Source organism: Zeus faber, assembly GCF_960531495.2.
Source record: "Zeus faber genome assembly, chromosome: 3".
Lineage (NCBI taxonomy): Eukaryota > Metazoa > Chordata > Actinopteri > Zeiformes > Zeidae > Zeus > Zeus faber.
Genome location: NC_137190.1, coordinates 5,689,687 through 5,714,168, shown reverse-complemented (window position 1 = coordinate 5,714,168; position 24,482 = coordinate 5,689,687). Strand labels below are relative to the sequence as shown.

Here is a 24,482-nt window from a genome sequence, read left to right as displayed (position 1 = left end):
CTGAAAATGGAGAAAACTATAAATCTAAGCATGTGCAATGTGACACTGGTTTGGTCCTTTACAAAAGCTCGTATCGGGCCCAGGTGCTGGTAGACTCCATGATGAACAGGATTTGGGATCCATCTCAGGTTGTGGTCATCAGATTTAGGACACATTCAGTCTTTAAACAGTTTCCAAGTTGTACACAGACAACGTGGAGTCAATTTGGTTTTGAGTGTTTATTAAAAAGGGTTTACAAAAACACAGCTACAAATCTACGACGACAACGAAGCAAGCAGAGGAACGGGGGGGGGGGGGTCCACGCCCTCGGACCCGAGGGCGAAACGGAGCGAACGGCGACGTCCGGGACACGGTCGAGTTGTTGAAGCGCTTCCTATTTACAGCTCAGCACCAGCTTTAAGGGCTACATACTGTGTGAGGTCAGAGGTCACGGAGATGCTCCTGGACACGGGGCTGAGAACACTGGAGAGATCAGGTTAAATGTAAGAGAAAGGCGGGGTTAGAGGAATTATCGTTCCGTGCGTGGAAGAGAACTCCGAAGCCGAGCCGACGCCCGTTGGAAGGAAAAGGCGTTTTCCAAACGTGTCCCACTTCACTCGCTCTTAGTTTATAAGTAAACACAGGGACGTAAATGCTGCCGTGCAGAGTCAAGACAGATATTCTGTACTGCCCTTTCAAACATTCTACATCTAAAAAAATAAAAAAAGCTTTTACGTAGGAATCACTTTCTTCTGCACTCCTGTATTGCTCATGTCCTATTGGACAGAATATGCCCAGCTTGGTGTCAGTGGAGTACCCTGATTGGATAAAGGAAGGCTGGAGGAAAAACAACAAAGAAAGCCTCCATGAAGAAAACCCAGCAAAATCAAAACGAGAAAATAAAAAAAAGATTAAAGCAAATCAAACACATAAATATATATATACTGTATTATGCATATTTTAAATCAAACAACTTGAGTTGTATGTTAGAAATAAACAACTAAAAGTTTAAAGTGCAACTTTACCAAGAAATACTGTGATTCAAAGTATATACTGTGTCGAGGGCATCGGAGAAGAGATCAGTTGGTCGTACTAATGGGGTTCTGCCACTGGGGGGCAGGAGAGAGCTGATCCCACCTACGTCAGGGTTCATAGTCCACGGAGGGTGGAGGAGTCGTCCCGCTCCTTTTTCCAGAGCCGCGCCCTTTCTTGTACATTGGCGGCTCGGGGCTCTACGGACGAGGAGAGACGGCGGTTTGGCCGCAGACGACCCAGTCTCCATTATCACGGCCATATTAGCAAGAGGAGGGGAGAGAGACGACGGCGCCGTTGAAATGAAGTTCCCGGGGGTTCTCCATTTTGTCGTCGTGCTTCACACTCTGCCCAAAACGGAGCAAGACGACAGCAGAGTCCTCGTCCCGGGGGGGGGGGGGGGAAATGTCTTAAGCTTGTCTGGTTGACGTCCTACTGTGAGACGGTCCAAACAGCAGTGGCTTCACCGGGTCTCACGCAGTCAGCTTCAGTCGTCCTACACAGGGGGAGGGGGCAGAGTTTTAGAGTCCTGCAGCAAAGCCAAACGGTGACACACACACACACACACACACACACACGCCCTTCCCATGTGTTAGGAAGTTCAGAAGCTTCAACTCGTCACCACAACCACCAGCCTGAGCCACAGAGCAGTGAAGATGAATCACAAAACACACACACACACACACACACACACACACACTTTAGTGAAATTAGAAGTAAAACCAGAGTCATTCCACCACACAACACGGAGCTTGCACACGTCACGGCAGCTGAACAGACACAGGCGTGTGGCGGCTCCACTGCAGCACATGGCTCTGTGGGGTTTTGCAGCGCAAACAGAAGCTGGTGGGTTTTTGTGGGTTAGAGGCGGGTGGTGGTATTAGACGGGCGGGTGTCCGGGTGACGTGTGGGCACTGGGGCGCCATGCCATGCGGAGCGCTTCCATGCCAAGCTACCGACCGATGGGCGTGAACCCCGCCTACCTGCCCACCGTCCCCCACCAGCGGACTGCCTCTGTCTACCTGCCTGTCTGGAAATCAACCAATCACACCACAGCATCAGGACACAGCAGGAGGAGCGGGAGGACTGAGCGGTCACGGCCGGAGCCGGTCCGACCCATAGACATCAGATAGAGGAGATATGGGCAAATACTAAAAGGCTTAAATGTGAAGTGGCTTAATGAGGCAAAAGCAGCTTTTATTGAAAAAGGTTTTAAGGGCAGTACATAGTACATGCACCTACCATCAGTGGAGGAAATATGAAGAAAACTAATATGTTTATATGAAATATTTGATATTTGTAGCATCAAGTTGATCATTTTATGAATGAATAAAGTGGAAAATGGGCCAGAAATGTGAGGCTCAATGACCTAAAACACTTCATAGAAAAATCTAGAAATGGAACCAGACATTTGCTTCACTATGGTTTACATTTTGGGGTATGAGTCCAGATGTAGCCTAATGTGGCTAAATCAAAAAATAAATAAAAATAAAAATTAAATACATTTTAACTCAGCCCATGGGGGGGCATGTGTTTATACTCTGATGCACGTTGAAACTGAATCAAAAAGACGGTCCAAAAATAGTCAATTGCCACAATAGGAAAAATGTAGTTTAATAATCACATAATCTAGTTAAATTCATATATCAATATAAAAATCTTGACTATATGACCTCCAGTTTCTGGTATCATTTTGGAATGAAATCTAGAAACATTAAAATCTCCATTTCTGTCAGTAATTTTAGACCAAATGAATTAATTAAAAAAATAATTAAGAGTTTTCACTTGTTGTAGTACGTCCATGGTGCTGTGTAACTGGGAAACAGCTAAAAGACTTTGATCAACACTAAAATGTCTTCACCTTGTTAAGCTACTTCAAGCCTTTCAGAACGTCCCACGATGCATCGCATCACTGCAGCTTCTGGAGAAGCTTTAGGCCCTTTAGCGTGTGGATCAATGTGCGTGTGTTCACCTGTTGAAAGCTGGGACTGGGACCTCCTCCGCGTGCTGGGCGTCCTGGAGGTGGAGGAGAGCGTGGAGGAGAGGGTGGAGCCAGCGCTGCTGGCGCGGGAGATGGGGAGCGGCGCTGGGGTCACGGGAGGAGAGTCCAGCTGCAAAGACCACGCGTCAAATCCCTCAGAATGTTTAGCCAGCCTCGCCTGCCCGCTGCGCTGGCAGAGCAGGTTCCCGGTGGAGAGGCTTTGAGGTCTTACCTCCACGCTATCGTGGGTGGGGGAGGAGGAGGTGGAGGAGTTCTCGTGCCTCCTGAAGGAGGACGAGGGTCCCAGCTCGATGGTGCGAACGCGCTGCGCGAACTTTAGCGAGCAGACCGACTCGCTCATGTTGCTGACCAGAGGAGACACCTGCGCAGAGACAAGAGGGTGATGCCGCACCCGTCGCCGTGGAGACGGGATGCCGCGGTGTGTCACGCCCCTCCACCCCCCCTCACCTGCACCATCATCAGCGTCTTGCTGTCCCCGCTCAGCGAGTCCTGCAGCAGGTAGGTGAGGCGCGAGTTCCTGAACGGCACGTGGGCGTGCTTGCTGCGCAGCGCGTTGATGACGTCGCCGAGCGCCGACAGCGACTTGTTGATGCACTGCGCCTCCCGCAGGCGGCTTCCCTCTGCGCCCGACTTGGCGATGCGCTCCGAGCCCGCCAGGTCCACCAGGTTCAGCTTCCCTGCAACGAGCACATGGGTGAAGGTCTGAGCACAAGGAAATAGATCTGGCGAGGTGATATGGGCAGGATTTGGAGATTATTTAAAATGTATTCAAATGAAAGCTTGGAATTTAATTGTGCACGACGATTAAAAATCCGCATTCCACTCATAGAGTGGTGCCTCGACTTACGACTGTAATTGGTTCTATAAGAACGGTCGTATGTTAAAACGGTCGAATCTCCAAGCAATCTTTACCCTATGAATGATGACATCATGCACGCTGAAAATAAACAAAATCCGCAGAACAAACACAGTAAATATGAAGAAAATATCCATAAGCTACAAACTACGTACACACACCATGTAGGTCACCTGCTGACTGACCGACCGACCGACCGACCGACGACTGACCGACGACTGACCGGCCGATGCGCCAACTGCAAATTTCCACGGTGGTATCTTGGAGCAGTCGGTCGCAAGTCGATACAAATTTTCACGACTATCACTGCTGGTGTCTTGGATCAGGATCCCCCCAGGGCTGCGTCCTCAGCCCCCTACTGTACTCCCTGTACACACATGACTGTGTGGCCAGGTCCAGCTCCAACACCATCATCAAGTTTGCTGACGACACCGTGGTCGTGGGCCTGATCACCGACTGCGATGAGAAGGCCTACCGCGAGGAGGTGGCTGACCTGTCACTCTGGTGCCAGGACAACAGCCTCCACCTGAACGTCAGCAAAACCAAGGAGCTGATTGTGGACTTTAGGAGAGGGTTACAATCGAGGACGCACGCGCCCTTGTTGATTAATGGGACTACTGTTGACAGGGTGAGCAGCCTAGATATCTGGGAGTCCACATCCCAGAGGACTTAACATGGACTTTACACACAGACACTCTGGTGAGAAAGGCGAGGCAGCGTCTCTACCACCTCAGGCAGCTGAGGAAATTCCGGGTCTCGGTGAGGATCCTCAAGTCCTTCTTCTCTGGAGCAGTGGAGAGCATCCTGACAGGCAACATCACTGCCTGGTTTGGGAACTGTACTGCCCAGGACAGGCGGGCCCTGCAGAGGGTGGTGCGTTCAGCTGAACGTACCACTGGAACTACCCTCCCCCCCTTGCAGGAGTTATACACCAGGAGGTGTAGTAGCAGAGCCCGTAGGATCATGAAGGATCCTCATCACCCCAACAACGGACTGTTTCAGCTGCTGCGGTCAGGCAAGCGCCTCCGCAGTCACGCAGCGAGAACAGAGAGACTGAGACGGAGTTTCTTCCCTCAAGCCATCAGAACTGTCAACGCTGACCTCACCAGGGGTCCTAACTGAGCCATGCACTAGGCTCCACTACCTACTGTACTGTATGTAGCATACTGTACCGCATACTGTATCACTGTTCAGGGTTGTTCGTGATGCCGTATTGCTGCGCCGTACTGTTGTATACTGTGCTGTATTATCCCAAACACTACTCCCTCTATTCACATTCACATGCCACTTTAATTCACATGCCACTTTAATGCACATATCTGTATATACAGTGGGGCAAAAAAGTATTTAGTCAGCCACCAATTGTGCAAGTTCTCCCACTTAAAAAGATGAGAGAGGCCTGTTATTTTCCTCATAGGTAGACCTCAACTATGAGAGACAAAATGAGAAAAAAAAAAAATCCAGAAAATCACATTGTCTGATTTTTAAAGAATTTATTTGCAAATTATGGTGGAAAATAAGTATTTGGTCAATAACAAAAGTTAATCTCAATACTTAGATTATATACCGTTTGTTTGCAATGACAGAAGTCAAATGTTTTCTGTAAATCTTCACAAGGTTTTCACACACTGTTGCTGGTATATTTGCCCATTCCTCCATGCAGATCTCCTCTAGAGCAGTGATGTTTTGGGGCTGTCGCTGGGGTTGCCCAGCGACAGCCCCAAAGCATCACTGCTGGACTTTCAACTCCCTCCAAATATTTTCAATGGGGTTGAGATCTGGAGACTGGCTAGGCCACTCCAGGACCTTGAAATGCTTCTTACGAAGCCACTCCTTCGTTGCCCAGGCGGTGTGTTTGGGATCATTGTCATGCTGAAAGACCCAGCCACGTTTCATCTTCAATGCCCTTGCTAATGGAAGGAGGTTTTCACTCAAAATCTCACGATACATGGCCCCATTCATTCTTTCCTTTACACGGATCAGTCGTCCTGGTCCCTTTGCAGAAAAACAGCCCCAAAGCATGATGTTTCCACCCCCATGCTTCACAGTAGGTATGGTGTTCTTTGGATGCAACTCAGCTTTCTTTCTCCTCCAAACACCATATGACATTCTCCCAATCCTCTTCTGGATCATCCAAATGCTCTCTAGCAAACTTCAGACGGGCCTGGACATGTACTGGCTTAAGCAGGGGGACACGTCTGGCACTGCAGGATTTGAGTCCCTGGCGGCGTAGTGTGTTACTGATGGTAGCCTTTGTTACTTTGGTCCCAGCTCTCTGCAGCTCATTCACTAGGTCCCCCCGTGTGGTTCTGGGATGTTTGCTCACCGTTCTTGTGATCATTTTGACCCCACGGGGTGAGATCTTACGTGGAGCCCCAGATCGAGGGAGATTATCAGTGGTCTTGTATGTCTTCCATTTTCTAATAATTGCTCCCACCGTTGATTTCTTCACAACAAGCTGCTTACCTATTGCAGATTCAGTCTTCCCAGCCTGGTGCAGGTCTACAATTTTGTTTCTGGTGTCCTTTGACAGCTCTTTGGTCTTGGCCATAGTGGAGTTTGGAGTGTGGAGTGTGACTGTTTGAGGTTGTGGACAGGTGTCTTTTATACTGATAAGGAGTTCAAACAGGTGCATTAATACAGGTAACGAGTGGAGGACAGAGAAGCCTCTTAAAGAAAAAGTTACAGGTCTGTGAAAGCCAGAAATCTTGCTTGTTTGTCGGTGACCAAATACTTATTTTACCGAGGAATTTACCAATTAATTCATTAAAAATCCTACAATGTGATTTCCTGGATTCTTTTCCCCCATTCTGTCTCTCATAGTCGAAGTGAACCTATGATGAAAATAACAGGCCTCTCTCATCTTTTTAAGTGGGAGAACTTGCACAATTGGTGGCTGACTAAATACTTTTATGCCCCACTGTACATAGGCATATTCCCTCTATCTATTCCATTTTATTTCATTTTATTTTTATTGTATTTTATTCTATATATTTTTATTTTATTCTATAAGTATTCAACTTACTGTATTACGTTTTAGGAGTCAGTTAGTCGGTCTATTAGAAATACATTTTTTTATTTTTATTTTTTCCTAGGACATATTGTGTGCTATCACCGGGTGCGTTGCATTACATTTCACTGCATATATGTATGAAAGTATGTATATGCATGTGACAAATAAAAATCTTGAATCTTGAATCAGTGGTAAAGTAGATGCAGTCGTAAGTCCAGGTACCACTGTACTGACGTTGTATTCTGTTCTCTGAACGCAGTAATCAGCAATGTTTTCAGTTTGGATAGCTTTAGATGTCACGTCGTCTGAAGAGGTTGTCACTGACCAAAAACATTAAATGAATAAACAAATGAAAAATAGAAAATCCAGATGTTTCTACACCCCCCCCCCCCCCCCCAATTTATTTTTATTTTTTTTATCTCCCATCCCTCCTGAGGAGCCTCAATCCAGCTGCGTGTACCTTGTGTGCAGTGTCCTGTGGAGGAGTTCACGCCCGACACCGTGATGATCAGCAGCGCGTGGGAGCGCGAGCTGTGCTCGTTCAGGTTCGTGCACGCCGTCGCCCTGTTCATGTGACCCAGGTCAAACACCTGCAGCGCACACACACACACACACACACACACACACACACACACACACACACACACACACACACACACACACACACACACACACACACACACACACACACGGGTGAGTCCAAAAGGGCAGGCTTTGTAGTCGTCAGTATAGTGGAATATAATGCTGAATCCATCATTACACACAGGGACAGAGAAATACTAACACATAAACAAAGTGGGAACAATGGAGGTCGTTGCAAATGCATAGGCTTAATCTGAGGGATAGAAACAAATCCCTGCTCCGGCACATTCCATCACCTCAGGGACGCACAGTCCTCCAGCTCCACTTCTTATTCTGCACTAGACTATAATACGCAATTTTTAAGGATTTACGAGAAGACTAGAAAATGGCCGGCAGATCTCAAGTCTTTGAATATATGCATTTACATTTTGAAGTATAGTCTTGACTTTTCAGCACTAATTTAGCATGTAAAACAATGTGAGTGTAATAAAATGTAATGCCATGGTTTATTTAAAGTATTTTGAATCATAAGCCATGTCATCAATTTCACATGATGAACAGAAAGAACTGATGAAGAGATAGAACTCATTTTTTACAGTACTACTGCTCCAGCGGGAACACCACACAGCCACACCCACAGGGGTGTGCAGGAGTGTGACATTATGGTCCACGCACCCTGTTGATGTCCTCAGGGCTCTGCACGGGGAACTCGCTGAGTCCCTTCACGTAGAGCTGCCCGCTGCCGTCCGGGTTCATCTTGATCTCCAGCTTCTCGTTGGGGTTCTCGCCCAGAAGGTTCCTGGGACGCAAACAAAGATCCAGGGTCAACACACATGGATCCAACCCTGAAGACGTTAGGGAGTTAGACTGCGGCACGTTCAGCTCCGAAATACACAGAATGTAGAGTTGTTTTTTTTTATTCTATTCTACTGGAGGATTGGTGTTCCCACTGGAGCAGTCGTGTTCAAATGCATCCCCCCCAAAAATAAATAAATAAATAAATAAATACGATGGATACAAATAAAACAATTTTCACACAATAACTACCATAGCTTCCTGTTCATCATGTGAAATTGATTGTATGGTGTGGCAGTTCCGCCTGCCACATGCCACTCGAGTGGCGTTTTCAGGGACCTCCGGCAAAGAGACAGATGATGGGGTTGCAGACACACAAGTTTATTGTATTGAGTGGGCAAGAAGGAACAAGCCAGGAGCAGATGGACACGTGTCATGACAAGGGCTCCTATCTTCAGTGTGTGTGGGGATGGGGGTTTTACCTGTTGCTCCTTAGACCAACCGATGAGCAACAGGTATGCAGCCACACTGATCCTGGGCTCCAATTACCTAGACCCAGGACAGGCGTGTCTGCCCAAACCACACCATCCCCACACCACATATGGCTTCTCATTCTAAATACTTTAAATAAACCATGGTATAAAATTTCAATACAGTCAAATTGTTCATTTAGTGCTGAAAAGTCAAGACTTAAACATACTTACAAGTCTTTCATTGTATATGTATTTAAATATTTAATAGCTGTACTGGTAGCATGCCAGTGGGTGTTTTGGCTAAACAGCCTTCGTCGGTAGTTCTTCTGGGAGGTGTGGTGCAGTTAAAGGGCTTTGTAATGGAAAGTTGGGGGTTGTAATCCAAGTCTGAAGGAAAAAATAAAAACATGTCCACCGCAAAACGAGGTCGGAGACTAAGTCGCTCAGATGTGATGCAACAGAGGGAGGAAAGGAAAATACATGTTGCACTTATCAGATGACCCCGAACATTTAATGTAATCCAATTTCACAACCTCAATGCTGCTACCCAATATTAAGTGTCGGTGTCCTTAAAAGGCCTTTTGCGCGCGCACACACACACACACACACACACACACACACACACACACACACACACACACACACACACACACACACACACACACACACACACACACACACACACACACACACACCTAAAAGCCATTACGGCCTTTGTGTCTGACAGCGACTGAAGTATATTTAGATATCGACCGGTATGAGGCATGACCTTTATCACGATGCACTTCATAACACTGATTTTATCCAGGTTGGAACTTGGAACACACATGTATGCATTTAGGAGGAGTATAAATACCCCACAACAACAGTATTCTGGTACATGTGACAGTCATCACGGTCTCATTATACTAAAGTAAAATAACGAAAACTATTTATATTAAAAGTGTTTAAGCAACAAAAGTCATGACCTAGCGGTGGTGTGAGGACACATTCTATCCTTAATGCTTTAAACTCTGTTGGTGAAGCTCAACGTGCTGATGGTTCGGTTCCAATTTAGAAGCATTTTAACCAACTGGATTCCTTTCTTTTTGGATAAACCCTTTGGTTAAAAAATAAATAAAATAAAAAAAATAAAAAAATCCTGTACTTGTTCTGTTAAGAATATAAGTAAAAGTACCCTGTTACTTTCCTGACCTCAGGGTTTCGTTGTAGATCTCCACCATGCTCACGGTGATCTTGTAGTCCCAGTCGGGCACCTTCTCGGTCACCTCAGAGAAGAGCAGCCGGAGGGCTCTCTGGTTGATGCCGGGGTCCTTGGCCACACCCTGCAGCAGCAATGGAGCACAGAAAACAGACCAAAATAATACACATAAACACATGTTAGCTAACGCAATTATTTATTAATTATACCTATTTGTTACCATCTGCTATAACACCGTCATTTTTCTCCGGGGATCACCTAAGTATCTCTACCAGCAATGCCAGTCCATTTAAAGGTCACTGGCAAAGCAACCTTAGCTTTATTTCTTAGCTATTAGAATTACTTTCTGTGGTGCTCGCTGACGCAGTACATCAATTCTTCCAGAGTCATCGCCACACATTCTTTGACAAGTAACGGAGTTTATCACCTAAAGTTCATCATTTCAAGCTCTTGTTAAAGCGGGGCTTGGCAGAGGAGTGATCTACGATTGTCCAAGCTGGAACGCCCACTTAGTGTGAAAAACATTTATTTATTCACACGGAGCAACAACAGCCTCTTGATGACAAAGTCTACTGTGCAAGTCAGCTATCCATCAGTGGTCGACTGATTAATCAGTCAGCCGATTAATCAGGGCGATAATTGTGCATTTTGAGTATATGTATGTGACAAATAATCTCTTGAACTTGAACTTGAGATAATCGGCATTGGCCGATGCCTGCGCTCACAAGGCCGATAAACAAAAAATGTCTGCAGACAAGTGTTGTCAAAAATATAAATGTTTCTATACATATGGAATATTTAAAACTGTACCAAACGAATTTTCTGCACTATGGATATAGCGGTAGCAGCAGAGCTTCCTCGCTCTCTCTTCTCTCCGACAGTGAGACTGCACTGCAGCAGTCTGCAGCGCCCACATAGCCCCGCCTCCTCTCACTCACTGTCTTCACTTGTCTCATTCGCTCTGGTTTGTCATGGTGTCCGCTCTTTAAAAAAGGTGTGGAGTGTGTAAAGTGCGGACCGTGACCGGTCTTGGTTGTTAAAGAAAACAGCAGCAGTGCTGTTTGAAAATACTTTGCATCTGAGGCAAAATGTAAACCTAACTCAGAGAATTGGAGGGAGTTTATTTCACTCCTCCAGACAGCGCCCCGCATGCGCTCCCGTGGCGGGTTTCCTGTGTTTTTATTTTAGATCTATTTGCTTTTGTGCGTTTCCTACTTGTATGAAACAAATTTTGTTAAATACGACTGAGTTAAGGGACGGTCCTGTTCCGTCCCTTTACAAACAAAAACCCTGTCTGTCCCGTGCCGCGTCACACCGTCTCCCCGTTGCTATGGGACTTAAATACTCTACTTGTTAATAATAAATCCTGCACTTCTGTAACGGGGAGACTATTTCCCGACCAGATTTTAATATGACGCAGTTTATTATTATCTTTTTATCATTTATAATTATTTACTTTTCATTCATACATTTTATTTTTTATTTTCCACAAATTTTTGTTTTTTGAATACCTGTGGATATTTATTTAGATGATTATTAAGTGATTGTTTGTATTTAAAATAAGCGCACTACAGAGACAATGCAGACAACAACAGTTGTGTTAAATAAATGTTAATGTAAGTTCAGGAATTTTGTCTCATTTGTTATTATTATACATTTTTTGTATTTTATCAGAGGCAAATGAAAAACATCCCGCTCTCTAAATACTGGCAATTGAAAACCCATATTGATCACTCAAAAATCCCTCAAAACTTCCCTTTATTCATTTTTATTTCTTCATCAAAGGCACCAACTCATCTCACTGTTGGTGAGAATCTGCTCCATGTTTCCCAAGTGGAAGCGCTGAACCAGAACTTGGCTGGAAGTGGCATTTCAAGAATCAATATCAGTTTCATTTAACCCACCTCCATGGTGTACGTCTTCCCCGAGCCCGTCTGACCGTAGGCGAAGATGCACACGTTGAAGCCATCGATACAGGAAGTGACCAAGGACTGGACTTCCTGGAAAACCTGTTTGTCCAATCGGAGACACAGAAAACGTTGACACGTCTGTTTCTACCCAACAGGAGCTATAAAAGGAATCTGTTGACGTGCTGAGGGGGACCGACCTCTTCCTGCGTGGCCCGCGGGGGAAACACTTTGTCCAGTTCGAAGGTCATCGTTTTGCCCTTGTTGGAGAGGTAAAGGACAGCGTCGTCCTCCGAGTCAAAGCTCACCATGTTCTTGGCCTCGGCAGAGTCCTGCTCCTCCTGACTCACAGGACGAACCCGGCAGAAGACCCGGATGTTTCCTGGAAGAGAAGGATTCGGCGGCGTCTTGATTGTTGTGATTCAACAAATTCAACCAGCATTCTTTCTTTCTTTTTCAAACCTGTACTAAGTAATTATTTCCCCATTGCACACAATACATTCTATTCCTCATTGGATCATACATACTTATCATTTTATATTTTCGCTTTATGTTTTTTTTCTTATATATATTTTGCATTGTTGTATATTTTTTCTGTTTATTAATTTATCATCATCATCATCATCATCATCATCATCTCCTCATGATTAGGGGTCCAGCCAGTAGTTGCTGGACCCCTAATTATAATAACTATTGTTATTGTTCGCGGAAAAAAATTCTCCAAATTTTTTAAAATCTAAAACTATCTGGAACACAAACTTGGGCATAACACACAAACAGGGTTTACGTCTTGTTTGAACCCCTTTGTCACAAACATCTGTCCAACACAGATAAAACGATCTGGAACACAGAACCTACAAACACGGTTGAGGTGTCGTTTAAACCAGTATGTCACAAGGATCTCGTGGTTTAAATTTCATCCAAATCAATCCAAATACGGAGCAGATATTCGTGAAAAACCTGAAATATTCAGCTGTCTTGCTTAACTGACACAACACAATTTGTAAACTAAATGAATGAGATGATATTCACAGTAAGACGCTTTATGACGTCATCATACCCTTTACTAATAATGTACAGATTCCAATTGAGAAAGTCCATTTGGACCGTGTTCAGTGTGCGGTGTAGACGGTCACTCTGTACTTGTTACCAAATATCAATTTAAGTATATTTATACAGTATAGCTTCTTACCTGGTAAATGTCAGTTGATCTGTTTGATGAGTTCTATAAATCTATGGTCCCCATTACTTTGCCGGATTAATGAATAAGTTAAAATTAATTCACAAAAACTTGTCAGCGCCTCCAGTCGAAACCACTGAAATGTACAACTGAGTGATGCGTTCAAGATCCAGCGAGGCGTCAGAAAAATAGAAGACGCGCAATGGTAATTACTCACAGAAATAGAACGTTTTCGTGGAACATAACTTATTGAAAATGTAATCCAAGGAAAAAAGTCACCATTAAAATTACGCCAATTCGACTGCTATCATAAATCTCCGTCAATACCTCACTTCAAACATGTGACATGAACAGCCAATCGTACAGAGCAGAGAAACAACCATGTGACACAAACGCACACGGCAGGGATGAGGCCTCCAGGAGCTGACCTGCTAATTTTTGAAAATGTTATTTTGTTGGGGAAATTTTTGAATTTCAACTGGAACTCGCACTCCACCCAACCCCGGCGCAGCCCCCATCCTGACAAAAGGAGAGCGATTAAAGAAAGAATCTGCGGTAGGAGAGAGTCCCTCGATCCGCTCCAAACATCCCTGCATATAATAACAGAGTGCAGATTCGGTAAACCTTGGAACCTCGAAAACCTGTAATACGTATCTAACATGACTAAACTGGATCCTGTATATTGCTGCCTGCAGCTACAGTATATTAATTATTATTATTATGCTAATTCATTTGGAGTTGGAGCTCTTTCATCATTTCATTGCACCTTGACTACATGTGACAATTAAATTACCTATATATTAATAATATATATTGTATAATATTTTTGTATATAAAGTAAAACTGTCAAAACACATTGTGCACAAGAAATATTTATGCACTTTTGTCTGCATTTACCTTTGAGCCGCACCAGTTCATTGTGACATTTCTTCCTCAGGTTCATCTCCCGCTTGTATTTCCGCAGCAGCTCCTGGTTGGTGCTGCTCACCTCGCTGATCACCTGACAGATCTACCAGCATGGACAGGGTTTTACACACACACACACACACACACACACACACACACACACACACACACACACACACACACACACACACACACACACACACACACACACACACACACACACACACGGCCACTCACCTCTTGTTTAGCCTCTGCGATGGCCTTGTCCAGCATGTAAGGGAAGTCCTGCACTTGCCTCTTCAGACAGTTGTAGTCGCAGGTCAGGGTGCGCAGGGCAGGCTGCAGCGTCAGCAGGTTCATACGAACTCCTGCACAGGAGCAAAACAATGGTTATAATATAAATGTATTTATATTTAAAACACAACAGAGGAGCAAAGGCCTTTCCAACACGCTCTGACCGGCCAGGTTCTCGTGCACCGCCTTCATCTCGCTCTCGGCTCGGATGAAGGCCTCCTCGATCACGCGGTTCTTCTCCTCCTCCAGGTTCTGCATCTCAGCCTCCAGCTGGCCCTGCGCCCGCTCCATCTCCCCCTCGTACACCAGGATCTGCATGGCAAGAAGTAGAACTTAAGACGGGCAGCAGAATCACAGGAGGGAAAACCTGGGAGATATCCTGGCAAGAACAGGGCGGCGACTCCCAGCAAAATATTTCGTCCATTAAGGCCAGTTTTAAACGACACCGTCAATTAAATGGTAAACAAAGGGCTATTAAGAATTCCATATATCGATAAGTCCAAAGCCACTTGGGCTGGGTTCTGAATATCAATCAGCCAGCGCACAAACAATTTTCTGTTTTGATGCCTTCAATGATTTGTCGGTTACAACTCAAGACATCATTTATTGTAAAAATGGCTAAAAGACAAAAGCCTTCAAAAGTGTGAGTCCACGCTATCAGAAGCCCTCATAACGGGCAAAATAAATACATAAATAAATAAATAAAGTGATCAGTGATTAGACAGAAGATGTAACCACACTGCAGTATTTTTCATGAGTAAATAAAGTCTTCTCAGGCTTCAATTGGTTGTAATACACATCAATGATATTAATACTCTTGTAGGAATCGATAAAAGAAATCAGAAAAAGCATCATAATCCATAAAATCCCAGTTACACACCACTTTTGACAACACACACACACACACACACACACACACACACACACACACACACACACACACACACACACACACACACACACACACACACACACACACACACACACACACACACACACACACACACACACACACACCTAATCCTCAGGCAGCATCTAGAGGGATGAACCAGACCACTTAAGGGTTAGGACACTTGGTGCTACACAGGTAGGCGACGCAGGTACAAAACGGGGAAACAGGAAGTGAGGAACGAGCACTGGGAGTGTTACAGGGACTGTTTATGTCACAGACTGGGAGACGTCTAAATTCCTACAGGTTCCAAAGGTTTTCTATGGTGTCGGTCCTATTTCAAAACCAAACCATCACAGAGTTTCGTTATGGCAGAATCGGAAAAATAAAGTCCTGTATTAAATACTACGTATTTGAAACTTTGGAACCTGAGAGTGCATACTGCCGTCGTTACTACGTTTAGTCTTTGAATCCCAGGGAAGTCTCAGGAAGGGGAATGGGGGGGGGTGGGGGTGGGGGCGGCCAACCTTGGACAACCTGTGAATGACCTCGCAGTCAGCCCTGCCCACAGCTCTGGAGAGCAGGCCGCAGAGACGGCTTCTGTCCGAAAGCAGCTGCAACCAAACGCATGCAGAGAAAATAGGAGTTAACTACAGAGCCGCAGGGACCTCGATGGACGGGACTGATCTTTGCAGATCTCACGTCAAACTTCAGGTCTGTCTCAACCGCTGTCCAATTCTGCCAAATCTGGTTGTCCAGACAGACCAACAGTGACTGAGTGGGGAGAAGAGAATAAGAGATTCCAGGGTGTGTTATGTACAGATAACATCCACCCGGTTTGTGATTACCTGTGTTCGTAGCTGCGTGCAGGTCCTCTGAGATTCATGCAGCTGCGTCTCCAGCTCCCTAAGCAGCTGCCGCTGCACGGCCAGCTGCTCCTGCAGGGCAGCGCTCTTGGCTTGGGCCTCAGACAGCGACTTCCGGGTCTCAGAAGCGCCTGAATCCAACACCTGAGTCACATACCGAAGGATGTGTGGAAAAAAAGTACATTAAAGTCTTTCATTTTGGTCCAACTTTACTCTTGTTTCTAATTTCAGGCTATTTGGTGATTGAGATTCCTTTGAAAGACCTACTATACACAGAGGTGAGCAAAACTCAGTCGTCGTGCATTCCCTAGTTTGTTATGCCCTATTTGATTTGTAGTAGATGCTTGCTGCCCCCCTCACCTCGCCCGCCGCCGTCTCTGTGTCCCGCCTGGCGAGCTCCTCTTCGCACTCCCTCAGCCTCAGTCCAAGCCGCTGCTCAGCCTCGCCTTGCTGCCGCCTGGAATCGTCCAGCTGCTGCTGGCTCGCAGTGAGTAGCCGTGCAGATTCCTCCAGCTGCCTCTGGAGTTCCTCCATCCTGGACGCCTTCTCCAGGAGCTCTCGCTCCATCTCAGCCAGCCGCCGCTCCCTCTGCCGGGCCTGAATCTCCCAGCGAGACACCTCGCCCCGCAGAGCCTCGGCATCCTGTACAGGACACTTTGCTCTTCAATCTTTGACACGTACTTAACATACAAGCAAGGTAAAAACAACAACCGTGCCTTAGAAATGCTTAGAAAAGCTCTCGGAAGTGGGATTGATACAAGGAATGGTAATGTCCTGTCCATAACTTAGTGTAACATGTAGACTACCATTGGAAAATAATGTGTCACATCTATTTAACTTTGTATTTAATTGTGTATAATATTGTTTTCTAATATTTGTTATTTATTTTTTCATTTTATTGAATTCATTAATTCATTCATTTATTTCAAAATGACTGAAACTCGTGTGTGTATATATATATATATATATATATATATATATATATATATATATATATATATATATATATATATATATATATATATATATATATATAGTTGAATTGTTATTGTCTGAAAATGGAAATAAAAGAAAAAAAACAAAACATTGTTTCTACACTCTCATGTGCATGATTGGCAGGTACACACACACACCTGGCTGTGGGGGCAGTTGGTGCAGGAGGCTACATCGTCCTGGGTGCGAAGCAACGATGCCTTGCAGGACGTCAGCTCCTTCTTCAGCCGCTCATTCTCAACCACCAGGAGCTCCAGGTGCTTCTCCAGATCTGTCGCCCCCTGCAGGTCCGGAGGAAAAACACTACGGTCATATAGGTTGTAACAAAGCTAAAAACAAATGACGAGAAACCTGTAGGCTGCTCCTATTCCAATACTGTTACCAGGCCACAATAACAAATCTGTATCTGAGAATATATACTATAAAAAATTTGCTACCAAGAGCAATATCAATACATGTAAAACAAAATTAAAGTGAGTTTTTTACACATACAAGAACACTAGAATTCTCGAGTAGAGGAAAATGGATTCTGTATCAAACATAATGTTCAACTGACCCTAAACGAACAGTTATTGGAATTTCAGATGATTATTAAATATTGGAATTCAGAATCTGTAGTGAAAAGGCTGCATTGGTCCGACATGCACTGCCCTGTGAATGCACAGCCCAAGGAAGCGTGTCAAGGAGCAACTTTCTTACACCTGAGGGGTGTGCCCGTTAACTTCAGGGAGTCTGGAGCTGGAATGTGGGCTAGCTGGCTGGCCCCCGCCTTCTATTTCTGCCCTCACACTTTTATTTATTAATTCTCTCTCTTTCTCCTTCCCCCTGTGCCTCACTTCGTCCTCACCAGCTCAGAGCGCAGTCTGTCCACCTCCTGGCTCTGATCCAACAGCTGCTCCTCCAGCGCCTCCACCTGTCAGCAACACAATTAAAACAGTTTCAGGGAAGGTATACATGATACGGCACATTCCTTTCACCTAAAAATGATGGGGGCCTATCGAGTAAAGGCACAGGACGGACAGCATTTGTACACAGTGACGGGCCAATGAGCAAACCTTCACACCTATATAATTCCAATGAGGCATGTTTCACACATACCAAGAATACATGGTGTTAAGCCAAGCAGCAGCTTAGGTGATGTTGATCACTGTGGGGGGAGACTATGATATAATATGAATACCATACCAAGATATTTACTGGCAAAACCATAGAGACCAACATAGGGATCAGGGGTCTTTCACAGGAGAGTGAAGATTCTTGAAACTCTTCCTCCATCTCCTCCACATCATGAGCTGGTTTCCTCTGTGACAACACCCCCCCCCCCCTTTTTTTTTTTTTTTTTTTTTAAACCTGTGCTGTCAGCATGCTGGGCATACAACACAGAGTATTCGTATGCCATTGCATCCAGGACAGAGTTAGTCTGCAAGTGGAGTTCAAGTTCTCAACCTGCAATGCAACTCTTTATTAATTCTTAAATCATCAAGAACTGCTGCAATAACTCTGTCCTGTGGACGACCTGTAGAATGACAAGAGCACACACTTTTGGTTATGGAGAACCACCACCAACCCCCGCTCTTTGGAGAACTATTTATCATGCTTGGGTCTATAAACAACTGATCACTACTCCAGGAGGGGGAGAATCACCACGGTGAGACAAATAAATATAAAAACAAACAACATTTACACAAAAACATGAACAATGGATGACAACATGTATTGAAAAACAGTGAATTAGGTCCAGGAAAACTGGAACTACAACTGGTCACGTGGCCTCTTCCTGTCATAGTTATGGCAGCAAATGAGGGAGGAAAGGAGAGGAATGCAACCAGGAGGGTGCTGGGGTGCACTCAAAGCAGGTGTTGTGGTGTGTGATGGGACCGCCTGTATGTGTGTGTGTGTGTGTTTGTGTAAGATGTCCACCGGCGAGTGTACATGACTGATCTCCATTGGTACTGGTGTAGAAGGTCGGTATTATGTTGCGGCACCTCCAAGCAGCGGAAGGAGCCCCGAAGCCCCCCAGAACTCCGCAGCCCTGTAGACACCCTACGGCTGCAGGAAAGCCCCGAGTACCCTGCCCTGCGGCCACAGAAGCCCCCCGAGCACCCAGAGGGCCGTGGTTCAACCCCCACGCCCATCCCCGGGGAGCATGATCCAGTCCCAGGGAGCACGAGGAGACCCCGCACCCCACGGGCGCACACATACAACCAACCCCCAGGTGCAGGCACAAGACGCAGCCAACGGCACAGAACCCAGGCCACGGGCGCACAGCATGGAGCGCAGGCCCGGATCTCAGCCCAACGGCGACAGACCGACACCCCGCCTGAGCCGCCCGCCCCACGGGCGAGCCAGCAGGACCCCCATGCCCGCCCACCCACGCCCCACACAAGGGGGAGACCCGCCCTACCGCAGCCAATCAGACACCCCACCCGGCATGAGTGCCAAGTGCCCATACATGTAGCAGCGTGTGCCCACCCACCCCCAGCACCCGGGGCGCCCGTAGCAGAGAAGCTGCGCCGCAGAAGCAAAAGGCCAACAGCCGACCCCCACACCCCAACCCACACCCACAGAGGCAAGGAGTCTCCCCAGGGGCCCCGGAAGACACCCAGCGGCGCTCTCCGCATCCCCGCCAGGTCGCAGCACATCCCAAGCTACCAGGCGCAAGCCGTCAGAACTCCAGCCGGGAGGGGGGGCCCACCCAACCGCCCCCGACCAACCACGCCCCCACACCGACCCACCAGCGACCGGCCAGCCCAGAAAACCCCAGTGCTCAATGTGTGTTGTTGGAAATTGCAGTTAAAATTGCGGGGTTAGGGGTGCGAGTCCTTCAGGCAAGTCGAACCCGAATCGCTCGCACCCCTCCTGCCCCGCAGACCCTGGTCCGATGGAGTGTTGTTCGGAGTAGGATTGGTGTGCGAGTGTATGTGTTCTAAGCTAATGTGAGTGGGATTAAAATTTCCCTTTTCACGTCTGCTGATTGATATTGAAGACGTTGCTGATGATGAGCTAAACTACTACAGACATTTTTAATTTGCGCAAGTCACTTGGTATAAAAGCGGCTGGGTGTGTTGCTGAGTGTGTGTTGTTCATGGTACCTGTGTGCGCAGCTGAGCGACGAGCTGCTCTCCCTCTGGATGGACGGGATGCTCTGTGGTTTTGTCACTCTGCGTCTGTCCCGGCGGATCAGTCAGCCTCTGCACCGCCCTCACACCTGGAACACACACACACACACACACACACACACACACACAAAGTTTATGTGTGACACACTGAACATGGTCTGCAACTGCCTGTCCTCTCTATGAGCTTGATGATGAGTTTCAAATCGAGTTTCACTTCTCTAGTCAATCCAAGGCCTGGCATCTCAGTCCATCCATGATGAATTCAAAAATGTCTTCAAAATAAAACACAGCTAAGAATCATATCAATTGACTTATTTTCTTGCTTATCTCCATGTCTTGAATTTGATATATTCTCCTGCCTGTCATATTACCACTTTCTCCTCTCTTCTCCATCCTTTTCTCCCCTCCTCTCATCTCCTTGTCTTTCCTTCCTTTCTGTCCTCCTCTCACCGTTGGACTGCGGTGAGAGCAGCCCTTGCTGTAAATTCTGGATGACGCCGGTCTGCCCGATCTGCTCCTGACTCTGCTGCTGCAGTCTCTCCAGATGACGAGCGAGCTCCTCGCTACGCAGATGAGCCTGGATCTCACACACCTTTTCCTGCAAAGTCTGCGCACACGCACACACACACACACACACACACACACACACACACACACACACACCCCATTAATTGAGGTCCTTCATGTCACGCTCGAGAGTTATTCAGATCTACAAAATCACACAGAGCTGACGACAAGACTATAATGACAAAGGAGCAAGATGAGTGTTACATGGGCAGATGTCCAGCAGCAGGACCAGGTGACCTTCTGCAGATGCGTGAAGAGGAAAGAAAAAACAGAGCAGAGAAGAGAGGACAGAAGACATCAGAATAGACAGACACAGAATGCCCAAGAGGAGAGGAACGATAAAGGAGATGAGATGATTGAGGAAGTCACAGAACCCATTAACGGTCTGCATAGAGCAATTCCTGAATTTCCCCCCAGGGATTAATAAAGTGTTATCTCGTCTTCATACACCAAATCCACTAAAGAGCCGACAATTTAACGCGTGCGTGCGCGCGTGCGTGCGTGCGTGCATGTGCATAATGCTTGTCTGTGTAAATCCCATCAGAGCGACACCCGTCACCCTGATGCGTGCGACTGGGGAAAAGGGGACGCAAGGTGCTAAAGGGGGCTTCAGTCAAATGAAATATGGAGCAGCAGCAGTGTCAGTGAACGAATCGCATGATTCAGCTGTTACCCAAACACTGGCAGGACGGAGATACACAAGGACTTCTGTTTAACGCTACAGGGTTCAGGGTCGGATGTTATTGTTACAATATCGATATCATGACAAGACTAGACACCATCTGGGATTTTTGTTATCGCAATACTGTGAGTACAATAGTCTTTCAGGCTGCAATACAGTTAAGTAATGCAACTTTCTGAACGGCATAGACTGTTCCAGCGGTTTTAATCAATGCCTCGATCTGCTTGGTTATCTACATGACTACTGATTGTTTCTCAGATATTTCTTATGAAATATCTTATATCTTATGAAAGCCCAAATAGTCATCCCCAAAAAACTGTCAAATAATCAACTTCAAAGTATTGATTGAGTATTGATTTTGTCAAGCCCTAATGGAGATATGTTATGTTATATTTACATTCTATCTATGCCTTAAGGATTCACCTGTCAGTATTTGTCCTCAAATATTTGGATATGGACATATTATTGGCAAACAAATGGCAACTGTCAACAATTGCCATATTTTAGTGTGCTGAATGACGGCGCCCCCCGTGTTTAATAAAGCTGGATGCATCCAAAGATAAAGACACAAGACATTCTAGCACTGAGGTGCTCGTCTGATTTGGCTCAGAACTCCACATGGACGGCAGCTCACCTGTATGAGAATCTGTTGGCTGGTCGGGTTGGATTCTGAGAGGTTAGAGGTCAGAGAAGGACGCTGAGAGAAGGCAGCTGCAGGAAGAGACAAGAAGGAGCCGTCCTCCTCACCATCACTCATCAGGAAGTCCACTGAGCTCGCTGCAGGCGCACGCACGCACACGCACACACACACACACACACACACACACACACACACACACACACACACACACACACTTTGAGCTGCTGTGACCCTGCTTGATAACACAGCCACCATCCCTTCCCCTCTCAGTAAGAACCATGGAAACCAGTAGAGGCAGACACTGGGTGAACCTGTCATTCATTAACCTGCCTAGAAGGCGTATGAGTGAGTACCTCCGTGTGTGAAAACACACACAGATAAAAATCACCTAGTTAGCAAGTCTTTGGGGGGCAGGTTCTTATCAACCGGTGAACAATCAGAACACTGTTTCATGGCTAGAGCCTCTAGAAAGAGAATCCCAGAGTGTTAGAAAGAATTAACGAAACAAATGTGCACACATCCTTCAAGTCCTTAGCTGAAATCCAGTCTTCTGAACGCAAGAAAAACATGATAAAACAAACAATGGTAGTCTGGGAATTACATTGTCAATGAACCCAGTACCCCAGCCTCTGACATTCACCAATCTGAAACACAGTGCGTATGTTTTGAAGGCTGTGCGATCTGTCAGAGTGCAGCTTGGTTGACATGTGCACTGGGAAATGCTGCGCATTCACTTCTTTTTTCGATGACACAGTCAATTATCTCACGCTGTTGACAGTAGCAAACATGCAGACTTGCACAATGACACGCTAAGCGCAAACACAGCCAAACACTTCACTGGGAGCGCTCACCTGTCGACGGTAAAGAGTTTGTTAATTCAGAGCTCCAGCGCGGTCGGACTGGAAACGCGAGCTTCCTGGAAACCTGTTGCCGTTTAGCGGGTATTGCTCACAGTTACATCCAACAAAATTAATTTTCTCTTTCTGTGAGAAAACTGTCGGAGTCTCTGCTGTAGTCCGGTTGTCACCTTGGCTGCAAGTGCCTTACTGCAGGGAGCGCGCACACACACACACACACACACACACACACACACACACACACACACACACACACACACACACACACACACACACACACACACACACACACACACACACACACACACACACACACACACACACACACACACACAATAGCTCCAGTGTTTGGAAGCCAGTACCCTGGACTGTAGCCTGTACAGGGGATCAGCTTCATAGTTTTATACCTATCCAACAATGGGGTGAAAGAGAGAGAACGCTAACCCTAAGCACGAGAGAGGGAGATACGGAAAGAAAAAGAAGCAACACCTCATACAAACTGCCCTTACCTTTTCACCTCTTGACAGCGAGACCGATACCTGTCAAGCCATATTTCCTTCCATCTGAAACATTCAAGCCCCTCTTCATTCAGTCTTCCCAGTCTGGTCTCCCACCAGGACTCTCACTGTGCCTCTTCCCTCGGCTCCTGCCACAGCCTCCGTCAGCTCAGCGTCCCATTCATCTCTGACTAGCTCGTTCTCACCCCCCCACCGCTCCTCCTCCTCCACTCTCACTATGTCATTCCAAAAATGCAGATACACCGGTTTGGCTCTGCCTCCTTGCCGAGCAGTCGACTCACCGTCCAATGAAATGTCTTTCTTCCAGAGCTCCTGCAGACAGGGGGCGTTGCTGAGGTCCCAGGTCTTCCGTGTTCCAAACATGACCGCAGGGCTGAGCAGAGTGCTGGACTGCTGGACCCGCTGCACGTGGACAACAACATAAATAGAGACAGAAAGAGAGGACATTGTTAACCTTAAGGGGGGGAAACCAACAATAGGGTTGGCAGAGGGGGAAGAGAATAGAAATGCAGTCTTTATCACGATAGAACAGAAAATAATCACACTCCCCCCCCCCCCCCCCCAAGGGTTCCAAGACGTTCCAAGACCTTTGATGGAGCAGCCATTGTTCTTAGCCGTTCTTTGTGATTTAGCAAAGCCACACATGGTGGTGCAAAGCTGTTGGGGGCCTTGTAGTCTAAAAGAGAAGTTTCGAGGGATGTGATGAAAGATCCATTATGGGAAAGCATCTCCATGTTGGCATTCACAAACTTTGAGAACAGAAACACCAAGACCTTAACCGCGCGGCTGCTAAGCTAAGTCAGCTTGGTTCACATCACGAAAGCCGTCACACAAGTAATTCAAGTGTTTGAGGATTCCTCTGGCGTCCAGCTTTCCTGACCCATAGTCTCACAATATCATAAGACCTCAAAACATGCAAAACGACCACTACAATGACACCAGGGAACATTGTACACAACAACACTGTACTTTCAGGAGCCGATTTACCGGAAGCAACTTAAATCTCCAGTTTACTACCGCCTACTAATTACGTATTACTACACGGTTTAATTGGAGGTCCAAGTCACTTAATGTGAAACAGTCTCAAGGGAAAACAGATCAATACCCCCCCCGCCATTTGATAGTACATTT

At 46.3% G+C, this 24,482-nt stretch overlaps 1 protein-coding gene across 3 annotated transcripts; it reads right to left on the bottom strand.

The window, feature by feature from the left end:
- Nucleotides 1–213: 213 nt before the first annotated feature.
- On the bottom strand, nucleotides 214–23,749 carry kifc3 (kinesin family member C3; the record flags this gene model as incomplete). Of its 3 annotated transcripts, XM_079998226.1 has the most annotated exons (21): nucleotides 23,633–23,749; nucleotides 21,971–22,113; nucleotides 20,538–20,694; nucleotides 20,061–20,176; nucleotides 17,816–17,881; nucleotides 17,109–17,249; nucleotides 16,336–16,617; nucleotides 15,958–16,119; nucleotides 14,385–14,532; nucleotides 14,164–14,294; nucleotides 13,918–14,029; nucleotides 12,041–12,222; nucleotides 11,838–11,942; nucleotides 9,927–10,057; nucleotides 8,140–8,263; nucleotides 7,343–7,472; nucleotides 3,461–3,690; nucleotides 3,225–3,374; nucleotides 2,984–3,122; nucleotides 1,995–2,041; nucleotides 214–1,507 (listed from the first exon to the last, which is right to left on the bottom strand). In XM_079998226.1, the coding sequence occupies exons 1-21, from the start codon at nucleotides 23,712–23,714 to the stop codon at nucleotides 1,499–1,501; spliced, it is 2,787 nt and encodes a 928-aa protein (XP_079854352.1). In that variant the 5' UTR covers nucleotides 23,715–23,749. The 3 variants fall into 3 exon arrangements, with proteins under 3 accessions (XP_079854352.1, XP_079854351.1, XP_079854353.1); XM_079998225.1 differs by having other exon boundaries at nucleotides 2,984–3,374; XM_079998227.1 differs by lacking the exon at nucleotides 1,995–2,041 and having other exon boundaries at nucleotides 1,485–1,507.
- Nucleotides 23,750–24,482: the final 733 nt, after the last annotated feature.